General features: G+C 38.0%; 1 protein-coding gene across 2 annotated transcripts in view; it reads left to right on the top strand.

Moving 5' to 3' along the window:
* The window catches only part of bmp2k (BMP2 inducible kinase), a 51,671-nt gene that overhangs the window by 16,233 nt on the left and 7,930 nt on the right, over positions 1–27,508 (top strand). The window contains exons 2-15 of one of the 2 annotated variants that reach the window (XM_088008636.1): positions 9,208–9,326; positions 11,155–11,260; positions 11,455–11,597; positions 13,731–13,852; positions 16,260–16,341; positions 18,780–18,912; positions 19,629–19,732; positions 19,811–19,890; positions 20,565–20,716; positions 21,333–21,496; positions 22,740–22,874; positions 24,482–24,684; positions 25,609–25,781; positions 26,491–26,595. In XM_088008636.1, coding sequence (XP_087864762.1) covers positions 9,208–9,326; positions 11,155–11,260; positions 11,455–11,597; positions 13,731–13,852; positions 16,260–16,341; positions 18,780–18,912; positions 19,629–19,732; positions 19,811–19,890; positions 20,565–20,716; positions 21,333–21,496; positions 22,740–22,874; positions 24,482–24,684; positions 25,609–25,781; positions 26,491–26,595 — 1,821 coding nt within the window. Of the gene's footprint in view, positions 1–9,207; positions 9,327–11,154; positions 11,261–11,454; positions 11,598–13,730; positions 13,853–16,259; positions 16,342–18,779; positions 18,913–19,628; positions 19,733–19,810; positions 19,891–20,564; positions 20,717–21,332; positions 21,497–22,739; positions 22,875–24,481; positions 24,685–25,605; positions 25,782–26,490; positions 26,596–27,508 lie in introns of both variants that reach the window. The other variant, XM_088008635.1, reaches the window with a different exon arrangement.

Raw genomic sequence — 27,508 nt, 5'->3', positions numbered from 1 at the left:
TATTTTGTGGCAAATGATCAACAGGATCGTAAGAGAGGTTTCCTATACAGCTACAGCGGAGCAAGAATGGTGGACCAATGCCCAAATCTTAAGTCTTGAGTAGCAAATGTAAACAAAGAAAAATGTTTGGAAAATGTGGGTTAATCTAATTGATATAACATTTTTTAAGCAATGCTATCATAATTGAATGTCACTCATAAATACAACACACTATGATCCAGCCCTTTGTACTTTGAGATCAGTATCTATGGAGCCCAAACAGCATCATGCATATCCAAACCAGGGAGAAGTGTGCACACACCTCCAAACTGCATAAAAACTGGTTGCTGGGAGATGAAAGTAAGCTGGATTATTCAGACTATGTTTTCAAAGCAAAATGGAGATGCTAATCAGTGTTTAGCGATACGGTTAGATTTTTAGGGTCACTATTCAATTTAACAAATTTTTCTATTCAATCTGTTGATTCTGTTTAAATTATGTGACCACAGGAGACAACCATGTAAACAAGTAAAACATGTACTGAAAGGTTCCATACTGTATCGGTTTATATTTAAACAGTTTATATTTAAACAAAAACAAGTTTGTGGATAAAATTTCATAACTTAAATTACCAATATTGGGTCAGCTCAGATTCCTGGCTTTTTCTTAAATGAATAAAAAAGTCAAAGAATTATTCAAAATATACTTTTACCAAAAAAAAATCAAGCAGACATTTTGAATTGATTCAGAATTCCCAGGACTGGGAATTATGATTCTGTATAAAATAAAATACAAAAAGTTCTGTTTTTCTGCACCTCTAGTGCAAAATGCATTTATCTATGTCAAAGAAAAGTCCTGGCATCATGTTTCACAATGTGGAGGAGGAAAAATGTGGGCTGTGGCCCATAGTGATCATAACTGTAACAGCAGTTGCGACTCTCCATTTACTCTCTCTGATTCCACCCTCACCTTTGGTCATGTGATACAAGTCATGACTGACACCATAAGATGCAAGATTTTAGCAACTGAAACGCATTTTTGCCACAGGATCTCAGCGTTACTTTGAGCAGCAAAGCTGCCCCAAAAGTATTCAGTTTAAGTGTTGAGGTATGCCCTGGTCAACTCCCTTCAGAGATTTTCTGGGAATGTCCAACTAGGAGACTCCCAGGAGCTGCTTGCCTCAGAACGAGGAGGGGAGGCGATACTGGGATTCCCTTCTGCATCTGTTACCCCCACCACTTGATTTTGGACAAGCAGAAGCAGAATGGATGGGATGGTTGCAGCATGAGTCATAAAATTTGCTCCCTGGTTCATGAGCCTCAGTGGGATCAACAAGTAGTTTTTTATGCATTGTACATGATTTCTTCTTGCGGCACTCACTGTGGTGTCTTCAAAGATGACTGGGGGATTTCTGGTGAAAACATTTACTGTGTTTAAGATTTAAAAAAATAAAGGAAATCCCTCTGAACTTGTTTTGAGTGAGAAAAGGAAGTCAAGAGATTTAAAGTTGAAGAGGGCAGAGAAAATGCGTCTGCTCAGCACAACTCCTTCCTTTACCAGACTGATGGTTTTCATCATCCGAAGCAGTCCAGTTTTACTGATTACATGGAAGAGAACAACCCTGAAGTTGCTGGTACTCAGTAGCTACATTTCCATTGACCATAATATTGTGCAAATTGAAAATAAATCCACTTAATGGTGGGATCTCCTGATGCCATGTGGGGATAAAATGTCCTGATGAGATACCAATATTGAGTATTGGCAGGAATCAGATGTACTTTGATTACTTATTTTGTAGTGTGGAATGTTAGAAAAAGTTTGATCAAGTGATAATACTCAGAGAACAATATTCAACAACAATAGGTATGAGAACAACTAACCCATTTAATATTAACCAATTGGTTTGCGTCTTCTGGATAGAAATGCTGGAGCGGAGTGCTTCTATCAAAGACGCAAGCCGATATACTCAAATACTTTTTATTTTTGGCTGATATGGGACCAATATTGATATCAGATTGGGACACCAGTACTTAATGGAAACACAGCAAATTCAAAAAAAGTTGTTTTTGGATTAAAAAGTTTTTGCGCTAGGATGAAGTGGTTTTTCAGTTGTATTGAAGTGTTATTTTGCAAAAGTGCAATGGAAATACTTTTTTTTTGCTCATCATGTCAGTCATAGCAGCAGCGCGATTATTTGTAAACGGCAGTTGACGCCACTAGAGGTCTCATAGCATCGCACACTATGGTCTCCAACTGTGCGAGACCATAGTGTGCCAATTCTCCAACTCAACTTTTGAGTTGAAAAGTTGGTCTCCAAACTTTTGCAGACCATTTGGTTGTTTACAACAATCGTGCGTACAAGTTTATTCACATGTGACTTTAATTGCATTTGTCACCGTAGTTGCAGAATTGCCTAAACAAATGTTAGGGAAGTGTTGTGAGTTTATGTTCCAGGATGGGGCCTCAAGGAGGAAATGCCTCCTTGAGGCTAAAGACTCGCTCTGTTCTCCTAAAAGTTGGCTTCAGGAAGATTAGAGTCTACAGCTGTAGGAGAATCCTTCTTACTTCATGTTCATGCAAAGGGGGGGAGATTTGCTTTAGAAAGATGGGTCATCGGTGCCATCATGGATGAAGACACGCTTCAAAAGAACATCTGCTTCTTGCGGCTGTGCAGAAACCACAAACTTATCCCTGTAGATTTATCTTCCCAGAGGCATGAGGCTTCGTTTTTAGTTTCCTCCTCCCCGTCATTTATCAAAAGCTGTCCAGAGGAACCGTTTCATGTAAAGCTGCGCTTTGTGTTAGCTGATAGTCCTCGTTTTTCATGCTTATCAATGATGTCGGAGTCCAAAATTCTTGACATTCACTTGTGGTTGGTTTAAAAAAGAAAAGAAGCCAACTTGTCACCATGCTGAAACGTCGGTCCCTTCCCTATCTTGGCCTGATGGATTTGGGGATTTCCTCCCAACTGTCACTAACAGCTGAGCAAGCTCTCATGCCGGCGTTTTTACATATCCTGTCCACCCTGCAGCCAGTCAGCAGAGGGGAAATAGCAGTTAGTTGGGCTTAATGGTGGCTGAGTAAGTTAGACATGCTTATCAGTCATGCATTAGCCGAAAGATTTGGTTGCACTGAACCTCGCTGTGTATGCAAAGATCAAAGAATAAAAACTGAACTCTTAACCTGAGATCAATATGTGTTTTTAAGATTTTAAATTTGCTCAAGAATTTCTTTTATATTGAAAAGTAATTATAATTTTTATTGTTGGAGTTTAGTAAGGTGTTTAAAGGAAAAGACTTGTTAGTGTTCTGGGCTAAATGTGAAGTTTATTCCCCGAGATTAAATTACTTAAAAATATAAATATGGAATTTGATGACCATTTACCTTTTCAGAGCTACTTTTTTCCTCATCTTTGGTAGTTGTTTAACAGGCCAAAAAAAAGTCTGAAAAGCAACACATTTCCTTCAAATTAAGCCTCCTGTTCATCTAGAAATGTTTTGTTGCATTTCAAAGCCCCTTGTTTGTCCGTGAAGTTTGTATGCAGTGCACAAAGCCCGCTCCACAACAACTCATTCCACCCAAACCAACTCAGGAGAATAATGCACTCAGCTTCCGTGGCTGGCACAGTCATGGGAGGCAACAAAAGCCCCTGGGTGGTGATTTAGAGAGAACCTGATCCTGCAGCATATGGTCCCAGTCAGCTGCAGAGCAAACCAGTTGGTAGACATGGAGCGGTCTGCCTGGATGGCCCCATCTGCAGGTTTCTGTCCTGAAGCAAAATTCTTTCAATATGTTAGTTTGTGTTGCATGATGGGAAACATGCTGCATTGGTGGATGGCTTCTTCTTGAAACTAGACCAGATTGAACAGCTGCTTCTGAGCTCTTTAAACTGTTGGTCTTCATTTATTGAGTCTTTGCAATAAATGAATCACGAGTTGCCATGACGGTTTGGAGGGGAAGAACGGTGTATTGAACGGAGAAGCTGTGATTGTTTTCCTAAGTTGTTTTTGACAACAGCCATGGCGTCTACTTATTCAAGTCAAGCTCATCTTATTGGGGCTCTTAACCATTTACAACTTTTGTAGAAATGGCCAACTTAGAAACCGACTCATACGTCCTCCCTCATGACTTGTTTTTTGGTTTTTCATTGTCTTCTTTCCTCATCAAAATGTATGTGACAAAATGATAAGTTTGATGTGCAACCTTGTCTGTCTGTGCAGCACCTTATGACCATTTTTACAGTAAATTCAACTAAACAAAAGCAATATAGGCTACCAGCATTATGGTGGAGTGGGTTGCTTTCTGAAGGTCATAACGTCACAGGCAAAGGCACAGAACTGTGAAACTACCTTTACAATTCATAAATTTATATATCTAAAGATAAGGCTTTAAAACATCTTAAATTCATTAAAAAATGTAATTCATTACATTCTGTGACTTGTGGTTGTTGAGGCAGGTAACTAGGTAGCATTTTTGCATCTATCACAGTTGAGTGCAAATTTCTCGCCTGTTGCTTGGACAATGTTCGTCTTCGCTTTTGGCTCACTTCTGTTGCGAATTAATATGCTAAAAAGTCTTAAATTAAGACCTTAAAATGTCTTAAATTCATTTTAAAATTTGGCCTTAAATATGTTAATCGCAAGTCTTAAATTTTGACAGGACTAATTAATCTTAAATATTCTAGGTTGGTTTTTCTTCTGGAAATGTTCTGTCAGGTAAAAGTTTGAGTTTTTCAAAGACGACTTCAATGCGTTCTGTGACTTGGTGGTTGAGGCTACGGGCAACAAGCTGCTAGTATACCCTTGCTAGATAGCTTTGTGTTTTGCATTTATCATTAAATGTCAATTTATCACTGGTTGGTAGGACAATGTTCATCTTCTCCACTAGCTTACTTCTGTTGTAAGAGACTATGTGCAAGCAAATGTTTGGTGCTACTTGGGTTAAGATTGCAGAGTCATATTTAGTGTGGGAAACACAAAGCTGTGGCTAAGAGCCACAAACAGACCCCAGAAATGTTAGTTTTTATCCCCTGGAGTGACTAAAGCTCCTCTGAAAACTGTTGACGCTGCTTCTACTTAGCACTGATCTATGAGCAGCTTTTGGTGCAACACAAACTCTGGAGTCTGAGGTTTAATAGATTTTAAACATGGTGGTCAAGCACCAGCCTGACCTATTCTGGATATCCATACATCATTAATGTCTCATGCATCTAAAATGAAGGCCTTCAAGTGTCTTAAATTCATTAAAAAAAACCTGCAATTTGGCTTTAAATACTTTAATCCTAGGTCTTAAATTTGGTCGTGGCATTAAGCTGAACAAGTGCCAGTCTTGCCTATTGTACAATTTTATTTTAATAAAGCTGTCATTGTGGAAGAAGGGTGAGAAAGGGAGCAAAGTATGGATCCAAAAGATAAAACGTCTGGTGATGTTTTCTGCTGAGGCCATGGCCTTCATTTGTCAAATTGTCGCTTTACAAAGTATTATCTTGGATATTTTGATTATAGTATGGCCTTAAAAGTTAGAACTTCAATGGGAAAAATATTTCAACGCCAGGAGAGTTTATATTGTAAAACTGAAGCTGTTTATGCTCAGTTTATGGTTCTAGGTTCTTTACTTTTTGTTGGATCCAACCTTTGGATGTGCTGTAAATCCCATCTGATGCTAATTATATTAGCCAATTGTCAGGTTGGGTTAAATCTCTGTTTATTGATCATTTTGCTCTGAGGACACCTTTAAATTGTGCAGATTTCAGTGAGGATTAGAGCGCCCCCTACATCTGGTCATTACAACCTCAGTCGTCTGCTTTCTGCTTCCTGGCTCTCCACCCAGCTAAATGGATTTTGCCTTATAAAATCCATCACATCCATCAGCCACCACATCTTGTCTCCATTCTACTCCAACGTTGGTTTACTACATCTGGAACCGACGTCTCTGTCAAGGAAGCGCACAAAGCTTTGATTCAGGTGAATCATGATCACGTAGTTTGAGCTTGGAGGGAGAACAGGGGATGAAATGTTAAAATTTCTGGTTGTTTTCACCTTTATCATGTTTACCAGCTTTTCAATTAGACACTTTTCATTTCACCTCAAATATCTTGCTGTCTGTAGTTTTTCCCTTAAAGATTAATTTTTTTAGCACTATAGTCAGGTATTTTTGAAAGGACAACATGCTCAGAACATGCTGCTAATGTATTTTAGGCACTAAAATGTCTATTTTGTTATTTTAAAAAAGTAATTGGTTGCAATTTTTAATGTATTTCAAATATAAAAAAGGTTAAATGAAAAATCTGCAGAATGTACTTTATTTTTAAGATTAATGATCAGAATAATCGATTTAGTAAAATATTTTTGTCGCAGCACTAGTTCGATTTAATCATTCTCACGCATCAACTGAAACGAAAATGGAGATTTAATAATCACATTTTAAGCAATAAAATGTTAAATGGTGGTTTACTTAAATGTTTTTTTAGTGTGTTAATCCACCCTGGTTCTGACCTGATGGTTTTTAATCCATCCAGGTAAAACCTGAGAAGCTTTATTAGGATTTTTATGACTGAATGTAAACATGAATTTTGACAAAAAGAAGGAAACGAGTCATGTTTTGTTATTCGGGAAAGAAGGTAAGACAATGTCATTAGATTGAAGTTTTTAAACGGCGCTGTACTCAACAGTGTTGTCAGAAAATCTATTAAAGCTAGATTTAGCCATTTAATTTACCACTAAGCAATCCCGGGAACACAAAGTAAATCAATGAGCTTCTACCAGCAGGTTCTCAACGTTCGGCTTATACAAGTTTTCTGCACCTACAGATTCCCGTTGCGTTTGTCGAAACTTGGAAAAATCAAGCTGCAGTATTGTTTTCCAAGCATTAGCTCAGATTTGCTCTCATTTCTGCAACCTTTTCATGCAGCTCTTCATCTGTGATGCTTCCCGGTGCCAAATGAGAACAGATACGAGGCATCGGAGTTAAAGTATCTGATGGTTTCTCTGAGCTGCTTATTCTCTGTTGCAGCCCCGTCAGAGCAACGTTGATCCTTGTCTCATTATCTGCCAGCTCTGTGCTGCAGAACAACATCAGCATCCCTAATCTGATAAAGTGTGCTACTGTTTCACTCACTATTGTAGCTACATGCAAGCAAACACTTTGCCTCAGTGTGTTTAGTTGCAGATAAACACACCTCACTGCTGCTGCTGCTACCAAGTCCTCTTGAGGCAAAAAAACTTTAAAATTAATTCTTAAAATATGTTTACAAGCTCTCTAAATGTAACTTTTTCTGAAACAAATGCCTTTAAAGTTGAGGTTTTCATATTAACTGGAGAGCTTTATATTAACATTTGCACACCAGACTTTTATTATTTTAAATGTAAAATGTATTTTGGGTTAATTATTACTCTGAGTGCGTTATTCTCTTAGCATAACACTCTTAAGTGTCTACTCCAGTTGATGATTAACTAATACTAACTTATGATTATTTTTGATTGATCATAATTAATCTGATTGTTTCAACCCTATCAAAATCTAGCAATTTATTCCCCCTGTTTTTTTACTTTACACCTACAATAGAAACCAACAAGCCCAGTGAGCTCAGGTTTTCTTCTACATTCAAGAAAATTGGGATGGATTTTTACTTATTATTTTTTCTTGGACACATTTTTGTCCACCCCTTTTTCAGGAAGTTGTTTGTCCCTGCCATAGGTCCTGTTATCAGTTTTATACGCTGCAGATTAGCTGAGCAGTCTGTGCTCCAACGTTTAGTCTGCACACCTGTAAAGGTAATCAGAGCTGAATCTGAACACCTAAATCCGGTTTTGTTGGCACAGTAAAAGCTGCGTTGAGAGCTTCCACATAAATTTTAATTTCAGTTTTGATAAGACGGACAATAGAAGCAACAATAAAACATTGTCTGAGGATCATTGGAATAGCTGGAGGTAGAAAGCTGTCTGGTTGTGTTTTGGATCTCTGGAGTCCCGATGTTGTACTGCAGAACCTCTCCAGCTCCCGTCACTATCCTCTGCAGGAGAAAACCAGGAATACTCATGTTTGTTCTCTGATCACCAACAGTTTTTTAAACTGTAATTTGTGTTGAATTTATTTAAATACTTTAAGGTTGTTTATGGGAAAAGTATCACTCAAACCGTTTTTGATTTGTTTGCAGAATAAAAGTTTCATACATCACAGCTTCTGTTTTGTTCAGAATGACATCAGACCAAGTATTTGAGATAATCGGATCCAGACCAAAGTCCTAAAAAACAACCAATGAAATGGACCTTTACTGAAGAACCTAAAACATATTGAAAGTGTTTTCACACCTGGTAGTCTGGTAGAGAGGGTTTGGTTGGGCATCAAAATTGCAACATTTGTTACATTTTCAGCTGCTGCACTTTGTCAAACCTACCAAACCCTTTGAGCAACCTGTTCCCCTCCTCGCCTGTGGGGGCGCTGCACCAGGAACCACTGGAGAGAACAACACAAAATCCTCTGAAGGAGACACTGAGTGCAACTTCCTTCTTCAAGAAATGTAAACAAAATAGAATTGCATCAGAGTTTAGTTGTAGGATTTCTCTTTTATCTTTGATAAAAGATGACAAGTCATTTCTGTTACATTTGTTTTGGTTTTATTTACCCACAATGCTCTGCGCTCCAGTCCACTTCCTGATTTTGGAGCGATCCCCAGTCTAAAATCATGCGTTCATATATACATTTGAACCAAACTGAAATGTAGTTTTTTTTAGGCAGACCAGTTTTTAGTCTGCATCAGAGTTTGATTACACATTCACACATCCCCAAACGAACTGGGGTTTTATTAAAGTGGACTGAACATAGCTGGTGTGAAAACACCCTTAACTTATTAATAGAAACTTTTTAACACTGACTGTGCTTCATTAATCTGACCCATTTTAAATGGTTCAGTTGAGGTGTGACACATTTTGCTACTTCAGATTTCTGCAACTTTAGCATAGTTAGCCTTTTGCTATATAGAGTAATATTTTCTTAGTGTTTACAAAATATCCTCGTGTTTCTACTGGGAACCCAAAATACTACCAGGAAAAGAAAATCCACGCTCATACGATGCTTCCCTAACTTCGACCTTAACAACTGCATGTTATGTAGTAGATTTGTCTTTATTTTTAACAAGTTAAAGGAGTTGTTTCTTCCTGCTCATCACCATTAAACTGGTTAAATGTGGTAATTTGCTTTAATTAGTTTCGTTTCTACTTTCTTTTCCAGGGGGCTTCTCGGTGGTGTTCCTGGCTCGGACACACAGCGGCGTCCGCTGTGCTCTCAAAAGGATGTACGTGAACAACGTGCCGGACCTGAATATCTACAAGAGAGAGATCACCATCATGGTGAGAAGTTTTCTGTTTAACTGAACAGTTAGACATTTACAAGGCTTGCAGTGCAAAAACACAAAATCCTGTCAACTATTAATGTCTGTTACCTAGTTCAGGTGTCTTGGTGCACTCGAAACAAGACAGTACTAACTCTCAAGTAACATTTCAGCAAGTTGTGAGTTTGTTTCAAGTCAAGAATTCTTGAAAATTGATCATTATTACTTCCATTGGCAGATTTTAAGCATTATTGATTTTTATGTCTTGCTGAAAAAGTTTTTCTTAAGTTACTTTTGTCTTATTCCAAGATATTCACAGTAGAAGATGCTTGGTAAGTGTGTAATCTGAAAGTATAACTTCCACCAGTTTTCTGGGATTTAACAGATTTTGCTCCTGGAGAAGCACAAACCTTCGTGGCTCACAGTGAAACATTACATCATGAATCAGGTTGCATCTAAATGTCTCCGTCCCCGTTTGGTTTCCAGCATTTCCAGTCTGGTGAGAGCGAAAGGCTTTTAGCTGAGCGCAGGCGGACATGGGATTAATGCACCTGGTCGATCTACAAATGACTCTGATGCGTCACGCATGATTACTTTGGGATACTCAGACTGTTTTCGGCACTAAAACGGTCGTATTTTTAATATTTCTGATACTTTGAGGCTGACTGACCGTTGTTATGAGCGTTTGACCCAGAGGAGCTCGATCTGAGCCATCCAGCCTGCTTAGTGAGTCTGTTTGCTGTCTCATCATCTGGAACAACATGTTACACACACACACACACACACACACACACACACACACACACACACACACACACACACACACACACACACACAGCTGACCTTAAACGTCGACACAGCTCAGGCCTGTTGGGACATTGCCTTAGGTGTGTTGGTTTCCACAACACGCCGCACTTATTTGTCATGCTGGCTCTTTAACTACCGACAAACAGCATCACTGTAAAGAGTCGAGTAAATAAAGTGAAATCTGCAGATTAATGACGAACGATGACAGAGGAGGGGAGCTGAAGGAGAGTTTTTGTATTTTTAAGATAAATGTTGAGAGTCAGGGCTGAGCATTTATTGTACCGTTTACCATGATGAATTTGTTACTGTAAGAATTCTGATTTATTCTGGGATCCAAGTTGTTAATTTGATGCTGATGTGTTAAAATATGAAGTATTTCCTTATGTATTTAAGTATTTCCTCCTTCACTCATGTAGGAGTTCTCATAGAATTAGTACTTCTCATATTATTACAACTTTATTCTGGTAATATTAAAACTTTATTCTATAATTTCAATTGCATTCTTGTAGTTATGACTTTATTCTCATAATTAAAATAAATAATAAATCTTAGTCCAGCCCTAATGTTTTGTCATAGGATTCACCTGAATTCAAAGTCCAAATAAATAGAAGTTGCCAAACAAGATGGCCGCCTCGGGTATGCTAACCTCACTCTGAATTATGGAAACCCAAGGAGTGTAGTGGTGAAGAAAAGTCCAGATTTACCCAAATTAAATCTTCAAAAATTTGATTAATCGATAAAATCGCCCAACTTTATCCTTGTCAAAAAAAACAACAAAAAAATCAAATAAAAATATTCCTCCAACCTCAAAAATGATATTCTTCATAGCATTCCTTAATGATTTAGTCTGATTTTTGTAAATTTATCTCCATTGAATTAATTTGCACTTTAAATTGTCTGCGAAAGGAAAGAAGAACCCTGGAAAAGTGTTTATTTTTACATTAATATATTTTTACACTTTAGAAGAACTTTTAATATATTTTGGTAAATATGATCTTGCTTCCATCCTGAACTCTGTGTTTTCTTTTTCCCGTCTGTAGAAGGAGCTGTCGGGCCACAAGAACATCGTCCGCTACCTGGACTCGACAATCAGCTTCGTTTCCGACAGCGTGTGGGAGGTTCTGATTCTCATGGAGTACTGCAAAGGTACCGAAACCTTCTGGAAGTATAAAATCAAAATAAACCTCCATCTTAGTTACAAATGATTGGATATTCTATCAGATGTATTATCTATTGATATGTATAGTTATTGATTAACTGTCCAGCCCTAATGCATGTAAATATTGAGTTAACTGTTATTATAAATGGGTAGATTGTGTTGAAACTGTGTTTTTTTGCAGCGGGTCAGGTGGTGAAGCAGATGAATCAGCGGTTAAACGTGGGCTTCAGTGAGGCGGAGGTCCTCCACATCTTCTGCGACACCTGTGAAGCTGTGGCTCGCCTTCATCAATGCAAGACTCCCATCATTCACAGAGACCTTAAGGTGAGGAGAGAGTCCGTTTCTGTCCAGGTTCTGTTTTTCCTCCGCTTCCTTGGAGTCCAACACAGTCGAAAAAAGTTGGGAATTTTCTAATTCTGACAAGTTCAGTGGTTGAATATCCAACCAAGGTTATACAGAAGCTTGTTGGTGGTTATGAAAACGTGTTGCTGAGGGCGGCCATCTTGTTTGACAAGCTGTTCTACAACTTTGAATTAGTTGGACTTTGAATTCAGGTCAACTTTATATCGGAGTATTAGAGCCAGGAATTGTTTTTTTATTAGGATAATAGTCAAGTTATTACATGTATGAAGTCATGATATTATAGGAATAAAGTTGGAATTTTATGAGAACACCAAAAATACGAAATGTGCAATGTTGAACATCATGTGCAGTTATACTGCAAAGGCTTCACAGATGCGTAATAATTAACAGATGTAATTAATCGTTGAACACATCAGATCATCAGGACTTTGAAACAACCTTGCAAACTGTGTCTGTTCCAAAGAAAGAACCAGACGAACTGAGCTGCTCATGTCAGACCTGCTGTGCAACTCAGAAGATGTGAAATGAAAGCCACTTTTTGAAAATATTTATAAGTGTCATTTGTAATAAATTTTTTTTAGAAAAGAAAAATCAGTTCTTGTATGAAAAAAGTCAGATTTTTAATTTATTTTAAAGCTGTATTGCTCAGTTCTCGTCTGTATTTTGACTGAGAAAACGACTCCAGAAGGAATGAATGCACCTTTAATCGTGAGATCCGTAAACTAAACCCATTCACACACTGCAGTTCATTTGCTGCATCCATTTTCATTTGCATAAAATACATGAGAAACAAAAACATGGAGATTTAAACCTGCCTGATCAGCAGCCTCGCCTTAACTTCACTTCTCCTTCTTCATTGTTCCGCTTTTCCTTTTACATTCAGGGCGCTACGCTCGGAGGAAAGCTGTCGACTGATTTAATTTTTATAGGGTGGATTTTGTGCTGGGAGTTTGGCGGGGAGCCATTTTCACCTCGGTTCTGCTGATGCTTGGAGTCTGGTGGTTCTTTCCCACCCTGGTTTGAATTCTCCCCATCAGTAGGCCGCTGTGCTGCGTCCAGTTGGACGGGCCTCTGAACAGTGCGGTCCCTTCAGCTCCAGAGGCCTGTCCTCTGTCTGCCGTCTATCTGCTCTGCCTACACAGCTTACATAACGTTGCAGGGACACAAAAGAGCGTGGAGGCCCAGTCACGCATCGCCAGGGGAAGTGAGACTGCAAAAAAATCACAAATCCTTAACTCCGAGCTGACAACAGATGCAAACATTAGACGCTCTTTTTGTTTTATATTTTGAACATCTGGTTTCTATGCCAACATGTTTGATTTTTCTTGTAATCAATTCTCCACTCAGTTGGGTTGGGTCGTCTAGGAAGAGTTTCAGAAAACTACTGCAAACCAAGTGCCTCCGTTTCATTTGTTTATTTCTCTTAACCTTTGACGACACTTTCTCACAAACATCTGTGCACCAAACAGAAACGGCATTTACAACATGCAAAAAACAGCAGGGACTTCCTGTTGTGCTGGAAAATGTTGCATTGTTTGGTGAGCAGGGCTCCTGCTCGGTTTGGAGACATATGGACTGGACTTTTATCTTATAAAAATAGAAAGGTGTTTAAGTTAAACTCCTTTAATTTACACACTTAAAGGTGTTTAAGTTTTATTTTTCCCCTTTTTTCCATTATTTTAAACACAAAAAATGTTTTTTTTTCTAGTGATTTTCTTTCATCTGATGTTTTGTTTGATTTGCTGCATCGAAACTAAAAGCTGACTTCAACATATTTTTACTTGAGTAAAAGTAAAAAGTAGCTGTCCAAGAAATCACTCAATAAGAGTAAAAAAAACAGTATTTGGTAAAAAGTCTACTCGAGTATTATATTTTTTTGTAACTTTCTGGGACCAAGCAGGTTTATTGGGTGTGTAAGAGAGACCTTCCAAAATATAAAGTTTTGTTGTATTTTTGTAATAAACATTATAAAATAATGAATTGAAACTGTTTTCTTTAGTTCTTTTTTATAGTTTTTTTTTCTCAAGATGAACCCTGTGTTAACGCTGCAGAACAAGAGTTTTGGCATTTCTAAGGTTTTGTCTGTTTCATCAGGTTGAAAACATCCTTCTGAACGACCAGGGAAACTACGTCCTATGTGACTTCGGCAGCTCCACTCACAAGGTGCTGCTGCCACTGAAAGACGGAGTGACGGCTGTGGAGGATGAGATAAAGAAGTAAGCTACCAGCGCTACGCTACGCTTTCATTACCAAGGAAATGTTCCTTCATGGTTCATCTCAGTGCACCTGAATATCATTAAAAGCTACTTTATTTCAGTCATTTAATTGAAAAAACTAACACAAAGTGATAAATGTAAAGTGTTTTTGTTGATTATGGCTCATTTAGTTCAGTTTCTGAGAATATTTGAATAAAATTCGCTCAACAATGATTGAGGTCATTGCTTAAGAAGCAGGATGTTAATGGGAAGTTGAGTAGAAGGAAAAAGTGTGGCAGAAAACGGTGAACAAGAAAAGTTTGAGATTCACAAGGAGTGGACTGCAGCTACCGAGCGTCGTAGCTTCACACACTGCAAAAACACAAAATCCTGCCAAGTATCTTTGGTCCAGTTTCTAGTACAATTATCTTGATACACTTGAAGTAAGACCAAACTAGGATGTAGCAGCTTGTTTTAAGTCAGTTGTTTCTTAATAGTGATGAAAAACTGGCAGATTATTTGACTTATAAATTAACATTTTTCCCACGTTATATATTAATTTATCTGCCAATGCAACAAGTAATTATTTACTTGAAACAAGCGCCTTTTTTTCTTGTCTTTGCAGTGAAAAGAACACACATTTTGTTTTGTTTCTGATTGTTCTCTTAATCTCATCAGCTGTATTTGATTTATTTCACAATAAGAAGGGAACAACTGAATGTCCCCTGCAGTACATTCACACACTCTTCCTCTGTTTTTCTCAGCTGTGAGCCATAATCCTGGAGATTAGCAGAAATAAATGACTCAAATTTGTCACTTTGTGTGAAATAAACATATACAGGTCACTTACTGAACTGAATTATTGACAAAATGTAAGTTTTTCACTCGGGGAGCAGATCTCAGCAGCATCACAGTTACTCCCCTATCAATCCTGCGGCGGCAAACGCGACTTTATTGACCCTTTGTAAATGGTGGTTTATCAGGCGGTCACTGCTGCAGACTTTCTCTGCTGCTCTCCTTTGTGAGTTTTATATTTACAGAGTAAAATCTCTGATTGCTCCGTCAGCTCTGGCCTGTTAACTTTCCCACATTTACAACTGGAATAAAGTGCAACGTGTGGCGCTTATCAGCGATTTATGGCTGTGTGTAAACCTGCCGTCTGCATCAGATCAGTCAGAAGAAACTGGCTGCCCTGACTCAGGAAACACTTTGATTTATTCTGTTAGATTTTTGATTTATTAGATTTAAAGTGACTCATCTCTTTAAATCTCTGCATCTCTACCTGCAACTTTGCTTTCAGCATCATTAATGTTAAAAGAAAGCATTTTTCTATGTGATGCATAAAGGTAAATCCAGAGTGGGTGAACACATTGGAGTCACAAGTTGCATTTTCAAAACTTTGTCAACTTTCTGCTAATGTAAGAAAACCTAATTTTGTAATTATGGTATTCCCAATAAATAAGAAATTAAAATCACATGAAAAAAATTAACGTGAAGTCCTTAAAAACATCCTCCAACTACTTCCTGTCACCGTCGTCTTGTGGTTTCCGACAGTAGTAACATCCAGTTGCTGATGCAAAGAAAATGTTTCCATTGCAGCTTTGTGAAATAAACCATGTGTTTTTTATTTATATACATGTAAACATCTGGTTTCAGCCGCAGTCTTGTAGCAGGATATTTGTTTCAGTACGGACAGAACGGTTCAGTTTCACAGCTCTGATGTCCGTCTAACTGCATCAGAAGGTTTTTCAGCTCGATAATCAGACCAGATCATCACCACATCCTACAGAAATGCAGTCGATCTTCACCAGACGAAGTGCAAAAGAGGTTCTTTGAATTTAAAATCTAGAACTGATCAATGAACTGGAACCGGTTTGTTTAGTAGCACAATTTCTCACAGAAAAATGAAGCAATTAAATGTAAGTACATATGTTTGGACACGATAAGTGACTGAGAAATTACAGTTTTTCTTCTCTAACTTTGTTTTTTCATAAACCGTTTCTGTTTTGTCTATGCTGTATGTTTTGGATCACTATCCCCCAGATGAACTCTATTTTCCTGATCTTTCATAGCATTGTGAACTTTGGGAAGATAAACAGGCCCACAGCATCACAGATCTTGCAACAGGATATACCATCTGCTTAACTTTAAGCTGAGAATTTTGGAGCATTGTATTGTTTTGATGCGATTTCCTGGCTTCAGCACAGACAGCCTGAATGTGTTTTTTACTCTACCATTTTAAAGAGTAGCTAAAACTTTTTTTCCCATCACATTCCTACCAAAGAAAAGTTATGAAATACTAAACAAAATTTTTATTTTTTTCTCACTTTAAAACAAATATTTCCCAACATGAAGTTGGAAAACAAGCCAAATCTTTGTAGTCTGACCTTTGACCCGTTTCTGACGGTTTCCTGTTGTTGTCTTGCAGGTACACGACCCTCTCATATCGGGCCCCAGAGATGATTAACTTGTACGCAGGGAAAGCCATCACCACTAAGGCTGATATCTGGGTAAGCAGCGGCTCTGCGTCACTCTGACCCAACAGGTTCTTCCTCTCCGCTCACCCTGGGCGTTCCCCTCTCTCCTCCTCTCCAGTAATCTGTCCGTTCCTCCATAACGAAACAAACCAGAACTCTGTCCTGTTTTCTCTCGGTTTGAGATTAGGATTAGGATTCCCCGCCCAGGACTTTTATGTTTTTGAAGGTTTGAGTAGCTGCTAAAAGTAAATACTGAATATTGGAGCTGTAATGATTAATCGTGATTAAGTGATTACTGAAATAATCAACTAGCTTAATACATGGAGAATACTGACTTAGAAAAAAAACATTAACAAAACAATTAAAGGATTAAGTAAGCTGAAACTGTACAGAAATATGTGCAATTAGCATTTAATATGGGGCGGAAAACACCTTTGTCTCTAACATATTAACTCAGAACTACTGAAGTGCCAAAAACCCCAATTATTAATAATCGATCAACAGATTAGCCTCTCATTGTATTGGCAAGTCGAGCAGAAACAGCTGAGTTTTTAAGGTGACTTTAAGCTACATTTTTGCATTTATTTGACTTTTTTTTTCTTATTTAACAAAATAAATTTAATTCTTTATTTGCATTTTTAATGGTTTTCTAGAATTTTATTTAAAAAGGCTTAAGTTGTTAAAACAAACTGCTGGAGAATGTGGCAATTTGTAATCAGATGAATCAATTAATCATGAGAATAACTGATTACTACAGTAATCGTTAGTTCCAGTGCAATATGTGCACTTCACAATTTTCATCTTTGCATAAAAGCTTTTGGGCTCTAAACAAACTGACCTGAAGTTGTGCACCAGATGGGAATTGCTTTGTTTTTTGAGTGCAGAACTGTGGAAAAAGGGAAAAAAGTTTAATTCTTTGAAGTTTGTATCCCCAGCATGTTGCTTATCTGCAGCTGAGCTTTTCCATGTGGATTCCTCATTTATTCTCCTCTGAGGAAAACTTTCCAGCTTCAGTCCTTCCAGTCATGCTACTGGTTTAATTAAAGTCTGCATATTTATCTTATCTACTTTGAACGTTTATGTTTCAAAAGTTTATATCTCAGATTTTCAAAGATGAAGACGGAAACTAATGTGAAGCATTTCTTGCAGTCAACATGCAACTGTTTCAGTCTCCACTTTTCATGGTTCAGTTTTTGTGTCCATATTTTAAATTATTCCCCAAAATTACTTAATGTGCTTTATTTTATGTTATATACCACTTTCTAATAATAAGCTATAATAATTACTTTAATTCTGTCTCTTGATTTTATAAACTGATTTTAATCCAAAAGGTGAAAGTCTGCCCCCTACTGGTGCAGTTTGTATCTGCAGTGAGATGTTTATCTGAAGGTTTTTACTTCAAGGCCTCTTCAGTCTGGAAATGTGAGGAATTCATGTGTTTCCCAGTTCTGGATAAAAAAACACAAAACAGAATGAAGAATGAAAAAAAAACATTTTATTTCCACACTCTTTCTCTGTTCTATCCTCTCAAAATCAGTAATTGACAAACAAATCATCAGACGATGCCAAATTTAATGCTGCCTACAATGTTACAGGAGGAAATCTTCCCTTCAAGTCCAAAATATTTTATTATTAGAAAAATTACTTGAATGAAATGTTCGGTTTGAGAAATTTATAATCAAAGTGAAAAATACTTTATTACTTCACATATTCACTTGAAAAAGTTACTATTGCTTCAAATGTTTGTGTTTTTGCAGGCTTAGCTATGTGCCACTGAATTTCTCATGTGGTTGATTAATAAAGTACTTTTGTAAGATAACTTATAATTTAAATTTTATTTTAGTATTTCATTCATTTAGTTTATCCTGAGATTTTTTTCAGGGTTTAAAATTTTATCTCCTTTGCAGCCATTTAAACATTTTCTCAGTAAGTTACTTTTATTGTAAATTTTTTCTTAATATAAATAACTTTATGTTTACTAAATTATCAATTATTTTACAAATCAATAATGCTATATTGGGCAGTGATTTAAAAAAAAGAATAACCTGTGAAACTGCAACGTTAAATACGGTGCGGCTGAAAATTTGGGCCACGCCTTTGGTCCAGAGTCCATCTTCTAGAAATATCTTCCATAATTTCTTTGTTTTGATTTAAATTTGCTAAAAAAAAAACTATTTCAGGAAACTTTCATCTGGCAAATCATGGAGTTTTGACATAATTCTAAGTTTTTTTTGTTTGTTTACAGATGAAAATACAGCGATAAAGTCTTTTTTATTTCCACAAAAACTGTTTGAACTGTTTTAGGACGAAAAGTCGTCTGGACGTCGTTTATATTTTAGAAGCTGTCACCGTCTGCTGGTGGATAACGACTCAGGCCTTGTAGATGTTTCTGGAAAATTCATGAGATTGATGATGATTAGGATTGATACTGTTTGTAATGTTTGTTTTTTTATTTTATTTTTTACACACAGGCGCTCGGATGCTTGTTGTACAAGCTCTGTTTCTTCACACTTCCATTTGGGGAGAGCCAGGTTGCCATTTGTGACGGAACCTTTATCGTTCCAGATAACTCCAAGTTCTCCACCAGGTTGCACTGCTTAATCAGTAAGTACACTGGAGCATTGCTGCATTTTAGTAATCAAATGTTCTGACGATTAATCGATTAAGAATCAAGAAATTATTGCAATCTACAGATTTTTCATTTAACCGCTTAAGCTTTTTCTCATACCTCATTAGAAATACTTAGAAACAAAATAACTGAATTCTTTTTTTTATTGCCTAAAATGTTATTTTAGGCAATAAAATAACATTTTATTGCCTAAAATAATGTTAGGCAATAAAATAACATTTTATTGCCTAAAATGTTATTTTAGGCAATAAAAAAGCTAAAATTGCTACTTAATCACAATCAATCGTTTCAATGCTACACAGGAAGACCAATTATACCGGTTGTGATCTGATTACACACTCCTGCTTGTGATGATCCGTTTTACTGGCCCTGAATAAGTTTGCAAAGAGGTGAAATATTTAATTAAGCCTCTGCCCTGAAATATGTTTTTTCTTCTGTAATTAATTGGATTTTTTTTTTTAGTGTTTTCAACATCTGCAGCTGATTTATTCGTCTTTGTTCTGCTGTTGCACATCTTGTTCCTGTTTGAACCGGTCCAGGGCCGTCAGTCAAGACAGACCGGGCGCTTTGAGTGATTTCACTTCCCAAAACAGGATCCTGCCTCTCTGCTTGTCCTTTAAATGTTGGCGCAACAGCTCCCTCATGTGGCCGAACAGGCGAGCTGCACATTAACGAGTCCTCTGTGTTTCAGGATATATGCTTGAGCCGGACCAGGAGAAGAGACCAGACATCTACCAGGTGTCCTACTTTGCCTTTAAACTAGCAGGAAGAGACTGCCCAGTCCCAAACCTCTCAGTAAGTAGCTGCAGCGCGGCGGCGGGGCGTTTTTCAGATCTGCAGGCCGACCTTAAAAACGTGTCTTTGTTTCCCCAGAACTCTCCCATCCCAACGTCGCTTCCTGAGCCTCTGACAGCCAGCGAGGTCGCTGCTAAGAAGAGCATGACTAAAGCCAGGTAGGGAGCTGCTCGCTTCAACGTAACGACACGCTGCGCTTCAGGTGTAGATTCACCACAAAGTCTGGAATGTTATTTCAGTATTTTTAGGTTTGGAAAAACGTTTGATTTTATTTCCTCTTTCTCTAAATCTTGTCATCCATAGTTTGTCTGGCAACGTTATTCTGACCCTCTTTTTTGTTTTAATCCTTCACTTTGACAGTTCATTCTTTCTTTCAATCCATCTTTGTTTTTTCCTTCTTTTTTCCTCTGTCCTTTAAGTTTTACTTGGTCCTTCGTTCCTGTTTTTTCTTTTCTTCCTTGTATCGTTTTTTGTTTCCTTGTCATTCATCCCTTCCTTTATTATCCAAACTGATTTCTTTGCTTCCTTCCTTCCTTCTTTCTTTCCTTTCTTCCCCTTTCTCTTTTTTTGTATCTGTCTGTGTTCGTTCTTCTTTTCTTCCTCCTGAAGTTTTTCCTTCTTGTTTTGTTTCTTATTTCCTTTCCCTCTTTGTATCCTGTTTTCTGTCCTGTGTTGTTAATCCAGGATTCTGATATAAATATCAGCCATAAATAAATTGAATTTGAGTATTTTTCATAATAAAATTAGCTTAGAGCTAGGAGAACTGATAAAGTTTGGGAATATGAAGGAATCCTACAGATAAACGGAAACATCTGTCCTGGTTCTGTTTCAGGATAACCGACTCCGTGGGTCCAACAGAAACATCCATCGCTCCCAGGCAGCGGCCGAAGGCGGCGAACAGCAACGTCCTGCCGCCGCTCACCAACACCGTCACTCCTGTCAAAATGGCCGTGCCTTCAGCGCCCGTCAGCAACGGCCAGAAAGGTCAGGCCACTTTCCGCTCAGTGTGTTTTACACCTCTAGGTAACTCTTTTGGTTTAAAGCTGGGCTGTCCAAACTGTGGCCGGGGGCCATTTGTGGTTCTTGGAGTGATTCTGTGTGGTCCCCAAACTGCAATTCAAGATTTGACCAGATGCAGGCTTTTTATTTTTAATCAGGGTAAAATTATTACAGTAGAAAATGTGAAGGACATCACGAAGTATTTCTCTTTATAACCACAGCTGTACTGAAACCTTTACTGAAAAGCCGGCTTTAAGTCAGCTTTTAATTTATTGAACTTGGATAAATATAACAAATGTTTTGAAAGAGAATGACTTAAATCACAATAAATTTGTTCAATTGAGCCCAAAGGAATTTGAAAACTAAAAACTGAAATGTGCAAAATCATTTTAAAGTTGTGGATCTACAATGAGTAACATCCTGTTTCTACAAAAACAGCAAAATCAGGCTTAAAAGTAAATTAAATATATTTTGATATTTCTATTTATTTATTTATTTTTATATTTTTTTTGGCCTGTGAATCCTTTTGACCTGCCTGTTTTGGCCCACCTGAGAAAAACTTGGGACACCCCTAGTTTAAACCGTCCTCGTATCTGTCCAGCTCCCACTCCTGGATCGGGACAGCCGTCCGTCCAGACGGCACCCGGCAGCCAGCAGCACCGTGTCCTGCAGCAGCTGCAGCCTGGAGACCTGCGCCTCCAGCAGCTGCAGCAGCAGCAGCAGCAGCAGCAAGCCGTGCAGCAGCAGCAGCTGCAATACCTGCAGGTATCAGACCACCATCACTCACCAGAACAAACACTGCTTTGGTAGAAATTATATTTATTCAGAAACGATTATTACCAGTAGATGTGGACGAGGAGTAGAGAATCAGAAACGCACTACAAGAACACAAAATCTTACTATTTAATATTTTTGGTCTCTTTTCTAGTGTAAATATGTAAGTATGCTTGAAATAAGACAAAACTAATTTACAGGTAATAGGAGCTGGTTTTAAAAAGTACTAGCTTCTCTTATGATATGAGAAATATGCCTTGTTATAAGTATTATAATCTTACAGTGGAACAAGTTCCTTTTCATCAATACTGAGGAATTATTTACTTAAACAAGCGCCCATGTCTTTCTGAAATGTTAGTTTTGCTTTACTTCTGTAACTCGACCAAAATACTTGGTGTTTCTGTTGCTGGTTTAAACATGAAGGCTGTAAAGGTTTGACATGCAGGTTAGTTTAGTTCCTGTTGTGTTTATGTTTCGTTCCATGTGTGGCTCAGTGGAACGGTCCACAGACTGGAGAGGAGGAACACGAGCTTTCTCTGCTTAAATGGTCTGACAGACTGAAAATATAAACCAAAAACGAAGAGAAAAGTATCATCCAGCTGGATCGGAGAAAAGCAAAAATATTCAAGACTAATCTGTTAATAATGGAATACAATAGAAATGTGATTATTGTCTCTCAGTGGAGATATGCAGGTGAAATGGCAGCAAAAGACATGTAGGTTCACAGAAAAGTTACAAAAGTGTTAAAAATATATAAAAACACTATAAATGTAAGGTGCTCTTTACGTTTATAAAAGTCTCAGAGCTACAGTCGATAAAACAGTTAATATAAAACGGCGATAAAGACCATAAAATCCAGATTTAAACATAAAAAATGTTGAAAACGACAGAAAATTCTTTACAATGGAGTAAATCAGTGTAAATGCAGAAAAACAGATGTGCAACAGCAGCAGGAGTGTAATTTAACAATGAGAAAAACTTTGTTGGGAGCAGTAACGTCTGGAGTCTAAGGCTGCTGGAAGGATCTGTGGTGTCGCTCCTTTATCAACTTCAGATGCAGCAGTTTGCCAAAGAAGGAGTTTTCTAATTCAGCAGCAGCTTCATGCATGGAGAATAATCAGAAACTCCTCTTTTTAAAATTATTCCTGCTGTTTTGATGTGGAACAGGATGAGCTGTTTTATGCACCTCTGCTTTTAGCTGGATGAGTAACGATGCTTTTCTTCCATGTGTCAGTACCAACAGGCCGTGCAGCAGTCCCTGCAGCTCCAGCACCAGCAGGCTCTGCTGCAGCAGCAGCAGCAGCAGCAGCAGATGATGATGCAGCCGATGTATCAGCAGCAGGTGGCTCAGGCTCAGTACGCCGCCATGGTGAGTTCTGCCAAAGCATCCATGATCTCCTTCCTGTTTGAGATAAACACCCATCAGACTGAGTTTATTTCTTTTTGTCATTTTAAAGCTTTTCCGTCTAAGTTGTGACAGAATTTCAGGGCATATTTCACCCAAAACTGCAGTAAATAGTTTGATCAAATGACAGTGAAACACATGGAGGCGCAGCATGAAATATCACCGAGCTGCATATTTCATTTAATGTCAGAATGGCTCCAGTTTGCTTTTCTCTGCTCCCAAAACTGGCAGCAAGTCCTCCTTCACTCAAATCTCCCCCCGGTCTCTGCCAAGCAGTACCAGAAACAGACGCTCAAACTTCCTACTCCATCTCTCCAAACATTCAGAGAACTCGTATTTACGCAGCTCCTGAACCAAACACACAAACACAGGTCCCCCAAATGTGCGCCGTAAGGGCGGCGCAATTTTTAGCCCGTCTCTCCCACCGAACACGCACCATCTGCTTTGTTTCAGAAGCAATCTGGTCCGAGCGAAGCCACCAGGGGATCGAACAGAGGGTGGAAATGGAGCGTTTTGCACCGACATACGAGGCGGTTCACAGGAAGGGGGGGGGTCTTAATTCCCCGGGTACCTGCTGAACATTTAAAGGAAGCGTTCAGTGTAATTGTAGACTTGTTCTGCATGAAAAATATGGAGACTTTTCAGGTTTGAAATATGCTTTTATAAACGATTAATCACATTAATCGTGATTAATCGATTATTAAAATTGTCAACTGATTTAGTAATAGATTAATAGTTAGCTGGACTCCTGTTTGGATCCAGATCATCATGCAAAAGTAATCACACATACATTACATTTTGGTTTTATTCATAACCTGTGTTGTTGCTGTGTTTCCCTGGCCTGTCTGCTGTGTTCCTGGGTCTTCAGGATGCTGTTTGTTTTCTAAGTAACTTTTGAGGCCATAAACAGAGCAGCTGGATTTATAAGATAAAATTTCACACAACTGGATTCCGTATTAACTGGGGCTGAAACGATTAATTGTGATTAATTGATTATCAAAATAATCATCAAATAATTTAGTAATCAAATAATTAACTGGAGTATACAAACTAAAATTATCTTTATTAATTAATAACTGATGGTTAGCAGTAATTGCTGGACTTTTCACAAATTGATCTGAGTTTTTTTGCCTTTGCTTCAAATGAAGTGTTCATGTTGCTTAATAAAATGTTTTTCTTATTTAAAAAAGGAATTGAATTGTTTGTTTTCATCTTGTCTTTTTGTAGTATTGTTTAATAGTTGGTTAAATCAGAAATTAGCAGAATGTGCCTTTTTTTTTTATCCGATTAATCGATAGAGTAATCGTTAGTCGCAGGCCTAACGTCAGAGTTGAATATAAAAAGCAACAGCAAGAATATTTCAGGATCTTCCCTGCATGTTGAGCTCTGATTGTTTCAGTTTCTGTTTTCTGCTCTTTGACTTTCATTCCTTCATCCCTCCCTCCCACCATGTCCCCCAGCTTCCCAGAACTGGTTTCTAACAACATTTCATCATCATTTTTGCACCATGAAGTCAATGGTCCGTCCTTCATTCCCGTCCCCCTCTTCTCCCTCTCTTCCTTCCCTAACAGCTGCACCAGTACCAGCAGGCTTTTGTCCAGCAGCAGCAGCAGCATCATCATCAGCAGCAGCATCATCCCGCTCAGCAGCCTCTTCCCTATCTGTCTTCCCCTCTTGAGTTCCAGATCCCTCTGGGTTCTTATAGTGCTGCCACGCCCACAGCTGGACCCGTCGCTGGACCATCACCTGTGGAAACCTCCTACACTAACCCCAGGTAACACATTTTCACTCTGCCCACAGTAACATTCAAGCAATTTTAAGGTAATTTTTCAAACTTTTCCAGAACTTTGGAGATAAAACAACAGTTTCACTATTATGTGTTCATGTTACTCTACAGCTGTTGCAAGGTGAACAAAATCAGGGATTCCCAAACTTTTAACCCTTTAACCTCTGGCTTGGAACTTCCTTTGTTGAAAATGCTGCAAAATATGTAAAGAAACCCACTTTGAAAAACGCTGAACTAAAATATAACAAACTTTTAGGTTTTCAAATGTCTGCCTCTCACCTTGTACATCTGACTGGTCAAAAAGCAACAAAAACAAATGGTTTCATTTCTGTATGAAGTCATTGTAGTTGCTTCATATTGGTACTGCAAAGTCATGTAATAAAGTGCAATCCAATGTTTGATTAAAACCCTAAATTTGGAAAGTGTTATTTACATTTGGAACCAGATATTTTCATACATGTAATAAAAACATTTTTTTTTCTGTGAAGTTAAATCAAACTAAACTTATGCTTTAGGTTAGCTAGAATCACGAAAATATATCTACTTGCTAAAAACCAGAAAACTTCACTGTTTTGTTTTTTTTTAGGTATTTTTGTGAAACTTTCTTTGTATTTCATGTTTAGGTACTTAATTTGAGCAGAACTTAATTTGGTGTTGGCACAATTTTCTTCAGTTGTTTCTATGTGATTAATATTTATTATTCCTAATTTCTCAAAGACCTATGAATCTGTGTAAGTGAGATAAAAGGTAAGCTTACACTTTAGACATTATGTATTCAAATTGGGTGATTTTTTTTTTTTAATCTTTATTTTTGTGGTGCAGGAAAAGTTTGAAAACTATCTTGAAAATGTTTGAAAAGTGTTTGGGAAGAGCAGGATCCCTGAGGCTCATGTTTTCCTCTCTGCGCAGCAGAAACCCCCTGCTGGCCACAGATGGCATCACGCCGACTTCCCAGAGCAGCAGCAGCAGCAGCAGCGTCAGCCACCCGCCCGACATGTCGGGCTGGAACCCGTTCGGAGAAGACAACTTCTCCAAGCTGACCGAGGAGGAGCTGATCGACCGAGAGTTCGACATGCTCAGAGCAAGCAAGTCAACTTTTCTCTCCTTCCTCAGAGTTTGAACCAAAGTTTGAAACTCTGAAATTTCTAGTTTTGGTTTTCTATTTTTTTTTCACACTTGAAACCACATACTGTTATGCATTTAATAAAAAGACACACATTTACAAAATTAATTTACGCTTAATTTTAGTGTAAATTAACTTCACACAATGAAGTTAATTTACACTATTTTTTTGTCAGAATCACTAAAATTATTTCTATTTGGTTAAAAAAAAAAACTATTGAAACTCAGAAATTTAAATGTTTTTTTTATTTATAGAAAATGTATAAGTTTTCTTACAAATGTTTTACTTTTTGAGCTCAAACATTTTGGTCTCAAAATTAATTTTTTTTTCCAAAAAATATTCAACAATTAAAGCTCAGAAATGTGCTCGGTTTTTTTTTCTAGAAAATTTCTGAGGTTAATCACAAAATTTGAGTTTTTCTAGCAATTTATTGACTTTTCAAGCTCAAAAGTTTTTTTTTTTCTAGAAAAGTTTTAAGAATAATCTAAAAAATTTCAGTCTTTTTTTTGGTGTGGAAATGAACTTCATTTTTTTAATCTACCCTAATTTTTTGTTGTATTTAAAAAACATTAAATTTAACTTAAGACTTTCTGTAGATGTGCTGAAATTATCCCAAGAAGCCGTCTTTTGTTCCCGTTTGTAACTGGGACGATGTGCTGATGTCCAAACAGAGAAGCCAGAAGAGCGAACGGTCGGCGTGGAAACGGACCCGGCGCCGGCTGCAGCTCTTCTGCCGGAGGATCTGTTCGGCTCGGTCCCCTTCGTGGCCAACGCAGGCAAGTCTTAGAGGAGTCTCTGCCCCGCCGGCCCGGTACTGTGGAGCCACCTGAGCCTCCAGGCGGGAACCCACAATAAACCAAGTTCCACTGGTGCAGACGCAACCAGGAAGTGTGTTGCTGCTCCCGCTTTAACCAGGTGGAAAATTAAAGGCAGCCATGTTCTTCAAACATACTCAACACTGGGCTCATTTATCACTAGTTACCACTATTCTGCTCTAACAGACATTTATGCAACATGCTGAACTCTGCTCTGCAGGAAGCTAACGGTACCGATGTGTGGGAGGAGCTTCGAGTCTCTGCGTTGACGCATTAGCGCTAAAAGCAATACGAACACCTAACAGGGCTGCTACTGCAAGGGCTGAATGATTCTCATCAGAAAGAAACGCCAACTAGTTCAAAATGTAAAAAAATAATTCATCTCACTGCAGATTTTTGTTTTTTTCCCCCCGTTTCTCGTCATGGTGCTCATGTTACAGAATCAGATATTTAGAGCATCCCTGGAGTTACGTACCTGATGACCTCAGTAAAATATGTATTACTACTTTATTGATTATTTAGCTGATTTCTAAAGTGTGTCAAAGTCCAGGGTTGGTTTTTGTTTCGCTTTTGTTTTCGTCAGTGACTACAGGTACATCTCAGTAAATTAGAATATCATTAAAAATGGATTTTGTTTTAATAATTCGATTCAGGAAGTGATTAAAACTAAAGCTGTAGCTTCTTATGGGAAGCCTCCGGAGTCCATTCACCAAGCAGTTGGTTGGGGCTCCTTTGGCTTGAATAACTGCATCAGTGCGGCGTGCCATGGTTGGAGATCAGCTCGTGGTTCTGCTGAGGCGTTTGGGAAGTCCAAGTTTAACAGCAGCTTTCAGCTTGTTGTGCACTGCAGTTTTTCCTTCCAACTTACTTTCCA

The sequence above is a fragment of the Poecilia mexicana genome, unplaced genomic scaffold (assembly GCF_051168715.1).
Source record: "Poecilia mexicana isolate PSO_F unplaced genomic scaffold, ASM5116871v1 scaffold_9, whole genome shotgun sequence".
Lineage (NCBI taxonomy): Eukaryota > Metazoa > Chordata > Actinopteri > Cyprinodontiformes > Poeciliidae > Poecilia > Poecilia mexicana.
The sequence above is the reverse complement of the archived record's forward strand: the minus strand, read 5'-3'. Positions and strand labels throughout refer to the sequence as shown.